General features: G+C 58.2%; 1 protein-coding gene across 1 annotated transcript in view; it reads right to left on the bottom strand.

Annotated features, from left to right (window-relative positions):
- Positions 1-2,402: 2,402 nt before the first annotated feature.
- The window catches only part of LOC134983029 (immunoglobulin superfamily member 11-like), a 287,145-nt gene continuing 283,547 nt past the window's right edge, over positions 2,403-6,000 (bottom strand). Inside the window, exon 5 of the mRNA XM_063948726.1 lies at positions 2,403-2,542. Within this exon, the coding sequence (XP_063804796.1) occupies positions 2,403-2,542 (140 nt within the window). The remainder of the gene's footprint in view (positions 2,543-6,000) is intronic.

Raw genomic sequence — 6,000 nt, 5'->3', positions numbered from 1 at the left:
CCGGGGCTGGGAGGTGACAGAGACCCGGCACACCTTCTCACAGCTATCACTGGGGGGGAGGGGAGGAGCCCGAGGCTGGGAGGTGACAGAGACCCCGCACACCTTCTCACAGCTATCACTGGGGGGGGGGGAGGAGCCCGGGGCTGGGAGGTGACAGAGACCCCGCACACCTTCTCACAGCTATCACTGGGGGGGGGGGGGAGGAGCCCGGGGCTGGGAGGTGACAGAGACCCCGCACACCTTCTCACAGCTATCACTGGGGGGAGGGGAGGGGAGGAGCCCGGGGCTGGGAGGTGACAGAGACCCCGCACACCTTCTCACAGCTATCACTGGGGGGGGGGGGAGGAGCCCGGGGCTGGGAGGTGACAGAGACCCCGCACACCTTCTCACAGCTATCACTGGGGGGGGGGGGAGGAGCCCGGGGCTGGGAGGTGACAGAGACCCCGCACACCTTCTCACAGCTATCACTGGGGGGGAGGGGAGGAGCCCGAGGCTGGGAGGTGATAGAGACCCCGCACACCTTCTCACAGCTATCACTGGGGGGGGGAGGAGCCCGAGGCTGGGAGGTGACAGAGACCCCGCACACCTTCTCACAGCTATCACTGGGGGGGGGGGGGGAGCCCGGGGCTGGGAGGTGACAGAGACCCCGCACACCTTCTCACAGCTATCACTGGGGGGGGGGGAGCCCGAGGCTGGGAGGTGACAGAGACCCCGCACACCTTCTCACAGCTATCACTGGGGGGGGGAGGGGAGGAGCCCGGGGCTGGGAGGTGACTGAGACCCCGCACACCTTCTCACAGCTATCACTGGGGGGGGGGAGGGGAGGAGCCCGGGGCTGGGAGGTGACTGAGACCCCGCACACCTTCTCACAGCTATCACTGGGGAGGGGGAGGAGGAGGAGCCCGAGGCTGGGAGGTGACAGAGACCCCGCACACCTTCTCACAGCTATCACTGGGGAGGGGGAGGAGCCCGAGGCTGGGAGGTGACAGAGACCCCGCACACCTTCTCACAGCTATCACTGGGGGGGGGGGAGGAGGAGGAGCCCGGGGCTGGGAGGTGACAGAGACCCCGCACACCTTCTCACAGCTATCACTGGGGGTAGGGAGGAGCCCGGGGCTGGGAGGTGACAGAGACCCCCGCACACATTCTCACAGCTATCACTGGGGGGGGGGAGGAGGAGGAGCCCGGGGCTGGGAGGTGACAGAGACCCCGCACACCTTCTCACAGCTATCACTGGGGGTAGGGAGGAGCCCGGGGCTGGGAGGTGACAGAGACCCCCGCACACATTCTCACAGCTATCACTGGGGGGGGGAGGAGGAGGAGCCCGGGGCTGGGAGGTGACAGAGACCCCCGCACACATTCTCACAGCTATCACTGGGGAGGGGGAGGAGGAGGAGCCCGAGGCTGGGAGGTGACAGAGACCCCGCACACCTTCTCACAGCTATCACTGGGGGTAGGGAGGAGCCCGGGGCTGGGAGGTGACAGAGACCCCGCACACCTTCTCACAGCTATCACTGGGGGTAGGGAGGAGCCCGGGGCTGGGAGGTGACAGAGACCCCGCACACCTTCTCACAGCTATCACTGGGGGGGGAGGAGGAGGAGCCCGGGGCTGGGAGGTGACAGAGACCCCGCACACCTTCTCACAGCTATCACTGGGGGGGGGGGAGGAGCCCGGGGCTGGGAGGTGACAGAGACCCCCGCACACCTTCTCACAGCTATCACTGGGGGGGGGGAGGAGCCCGAGGCTGGGAGGTGACAGAGACCCCGCACACCTTCTCACAGCTATCACTGGGGGTAGGGAGGAGCCCGGGGCTGGGAGGTGACAGAGACCCCCGCACACCTTCTCACAGCTATCACTGGGGGGGGGGAGGAGCCCGAGGCTGGGAGGTGACAGAGACCCCGCACACCTTCTCACAGCTATCACTGGGGGGGGGGGGAGGAGCCCGGGGCTGGGAGGTGACAGAGACCCCCGCACACATTCTCACAGCTATCACTGGGGGGGGGAGGAGCCGGGGGCTGGGAGGTGACAGAGACCCCCGCACACATTCTCACAGCTATCACTGGGGGGGGGGGAGGAGCCCGGGGCTGGGAGGTGACAGAGACCCCCGCACACATTCTCACAGCTATCGCGGGGGCCTGTGTCACTGCATTGCCATGTTAATTCCATTTGTTAGTACCTGTGCGATTAGGATCGCAGGGGGGGCGGCAATGTATTTTAATACATCCCACCCAGAGTGTGAGCTCCACTGGAGCAGGGGCCGTGTGTGTGTGTATATATATGTGTACGTGTGCGTGTGTGCGTGTATGTGTGTCTGTATATGTGATAGGGAATATAGAGTGTAAGCTCACTGGGGCAGGGGCTGATGTGACTGATACAGTATGTTGTATCCCCGGTGACTACGTTATACCATCGGCCTCTCACCTACACGTATGTGCAGCTCCACCGCACAGGACTGAGCGCCCAGCTGATTGGTGACCGTACAGCGATACAGACCAGATGTTTCCGCCGTCAGATTGGTGATAGTTACGGAGCCACGGTAATCTGTGGAACAGCAAAGGCAGGATGTAAGATCTATCTTCTCATGTATGGCTGGCGCGCAGTGTATAATGAATAATATATGGGGACATGCAGGCCACAGATAGTCAGCGTACACGGAGAGAACCGGCTCCCACATGCAGGCCACGGGTTATCAGCGTATACGGACAGGACCGGCTCCCACATGCAGGCCACGGATAGTCAGCGTACACGGAGAGAACCGGCTCCCACATGCAGGCCACGGGTAGTCAGCGTATACGGACAGGACCGGCTCCCACATGCAGGCCACGGATAGTCAGTGTACATGGATAGGACCGGCTCCCACATGCAGGCCACGGATAGTCAGTGTACGCAGACAGGACCGGCTCTCACATGCAGGCCACGGATAGTCAGTGTACGCAGACAGGACCGGCTCTCACATGCAGGCCACGGATAGTCAGCATACGCGGACAGGACCGGCTCCCACATGCAGGCCACGGTTAGTCAGTGTACGCTGACAGGACCGGCTCCGACATGCAGGCCACGGATAGTCAGTTTACGCAGACAGGACCGGCTCTCACATGCAGGCCACGGACAGTCAGTGTATGCAGACAGGACCGGCTCTCACATGCAGGCCACGGATAGTCAGCATACGCGGACAGGACCGGCTCCCACATGCAGGCCACGGTTAGTCAGCGTACACGGAGAGAACCGGCTCCCACATGCAGGCCACGGGTAGTCAGCGTATACGGACAGGACCGACTCCCACATGCAGGCCACGGATAGTCAGTGTACATGGATAGGACCGGCTCTCACATGCAGGCCACGGATAGTCAGTGTACGCAGACAGGACCGGCTCTCACATGCAGGCCACGGATAGTCAGCATACGCGGACAGGACCGACTCCCACATGCAGGCCACGGTTAGTCAGTGTACGCTGACAGGACCGGCTCCGACATGCAGGCCACGGATAGTCAGTGTACGCAGACAGGACTGGCTCTCACATGCAGGCCACGGATAGTCAGTGTACGCAGACAGGACCGGCTCTCACATGCAGGCCACGGATAGTCAGCATACGCGGACAGGACCGGCTCCCACATGCAGGCCACAGTTAGTCAGTGTACGCTGACAGGACCGGCTCCGACATGCAGGCCACGGATAGTCAGTGTACGCGGACAGGACCGGCTCCCACATGCAGGCAACGGATAGTCAGTGTACGCAGACAGGACCGGCTCTCACATGCAGGCCACGGATACAGTGTACGCAGACAGGACCGGCTCTCACATGCAGGCCACGGATAGTCAGTGTACGCAGACAGGACCGGCTCTCACATGCAGGCCACAGATAGTCAGTTTACGCAGACAGGACTGGCTCTCACATGCAGGCCACGGATAGTCAGCATACGCGGACAGGACCGGCTCCCACATGCAGGCCACGGTTAGTCAGTGTACGCTGACAGGACCGGCTCCCACATGCAGGCCACGGATAGTCAGTGTACACGGACAGGAGGCGCACAGATGGTCAGCGTATGCGGGCAGATTGATACATTAGCCTAAGAAAGGAAGGATGCTGCAGCTGCAGAACAACAAACTCAAAATCAGGCCCTTCCGAGAAAATTGGCTCTGTATTACACTCTTTATATTATTAGTAGTAGCTCAGGAAAGGTAAGTGGGCCGGGAGGTAGGTGGCCCCCACAGTCCTACTAAAGATGGAGGACACTTTCTGTATTATTATTAGTAGCTCAGGAAAGGTAAGTGGGCCGGGAAGTAGGTGGCCCCGCAGTCCTACTAAAGATGGAGGACACTTTCTGTATTATTATTAGTAGCTCAGGAAAGGTAAGTGGGCCGGGAAGTAGGTGGCCCCGCAGTCCTACTAAAGATGGAGGACACTTTCTGTATTATTAGTAGTAGCTCAGGAAAGGTAAGTGGGCCGGGAGGTAGGTGGCCCCCACAGTCCTACTAAAGATGGAGGACACTTTCTGTATTAGTAGTAGCTCAGGAAAGGTAAGTGGGCCGGGAGGTAGGTGGCCCACGGTCCTACTAAAGATGGAGGACACTTTCTGTATTATTATTAGTAGCTCAGGAAAGGTAAGTGGGCCGGGAGGTAGGTAGCCCCACAGTCCTATTAAAGATGGAGGACACTTTCTGTATTATTATTAGTTGCTCAGGAAAGGTAAGTGGGCCGGGAAGTAGGTGGCCCCGCAGTCCTACTAAAGATGGAGGACACTTTCTGTATTATTATTAGTAGCTCAGGAAAGGTAAGTGGGCCGGGAAGTAGGTGGCCCCGCAGTCCTACTAAAGATGGAGGACACTTTCTGTATTATTATTAGTAGCTCAGGAAAGGTAAGTGGGCCGGGAAGTAGGTGGCCCCGCAGTCCTACTAAAGATGGAGGACACTTTCTGTATTATTAGTAGTAGCTCAGGAAAGGTAAGTGGGCCGGGAGGTAGGTGGCCCCCACAGTCCTACTAAAGATGGAGGACACTTTCTGTATTAGTAGTAGCTCAGGAAAGGTAAGTGGGCCGGGAGGTAGGTGGCCCACGGTCCTACTAAAGATGGAGGACACTTTCTGTATTATTAGTAGTAGCTCAGGAAAGGTAAGTGGGCCGGGAGGTAGGTAGCCCCACAGTCCTATTAAAGATGGAGGACACTTTCTGTATTATTAGTAGTAGCTCAGGAAAGGTAAGTGGGCCGGGAGGTAGGTGGCCCCCACAGTCCTACTAAAGATGGAGGACACTTTCTGTATTATTAGTAGTAGCTCAGGAAAGGTAAGTGGGCCGGGAGGTAGGTGGCCCACGGTCTTACTAAAGATGGAGGACACTTTCTGTATTATTAGTGGTAGCTCAGGAAAGGTAAGTGGGCTGGGAGGTAGGTGGCCCACGGTCCTACTAAAGATGGAGGACACTTTCTGTATTAGTAGTAGCTCAGGAAAGGTAAGTGGGCCGGGAGGTAGGTAGCCCCACAGTCCTATTAAAGATGGAGGACACTTTCTGTATTATTAGTAGTAGCTCAGGAAAGGTAAGTGGGCCGCGAGATAGGTAGCCCTGCAGTCCTACTAAAGATGGAGGACACTTTCTGTATTATTAGTAGTAGCTCAGGAAAGGTAAGTGGGCCGGGAAGTAGGTGGCCCTGCAGTCCTACTAAAGATGGAGGACACTTTCTGTATTATTAGTAGTAGCTCAGGAAAGGTAAGTGGGCCGGGAGGTAGGTGGCCCACGGTCCTACTAAAGATGGAGGACACTTTCTGTATTATTAGTAGTAGCTCAGGAAAGGTAAGTAGGCCCGGGAAGTAGATGGCCCCGCAGTCCTACTAAAGATGGAGGACACTTTCTGTATTATTAGTAGTAGTTCAGGAAAGGTAAGTGGGCCGGGAGGTAGGTAGCCCCACAGTCCTACTAAAGATGGAGGACACTTTCTGTATTATTAGTAGTAGCTCAGGAAAGGTAAGTGGGCCGGGAGGTAGGTGGCCCACGGTCCTACTAAAGATG

The sequence above is a fragment of the Pseudophryne corroboree genome, assembly GCF_028390025.1.
Source record: "Pseudophryne corroboree isolate aPseCor3 chromosome 12 unlocalized genomic scaffold, aPseCor3.hap2 SUPER_12_unloc_3, whole genome shotgun sequence".
Classification (NCBI taxonomy): Eukaryota; Metazoa; Chordata; class Amphibia; order Anura; family Myobatrachidae; genus Pseudophryne; species Pseudophryne corroboree.
Note: the sequence above shows the minus strand (reverse complement) of the source record. Positions and strands in the feature narration are given on the sequence as shown.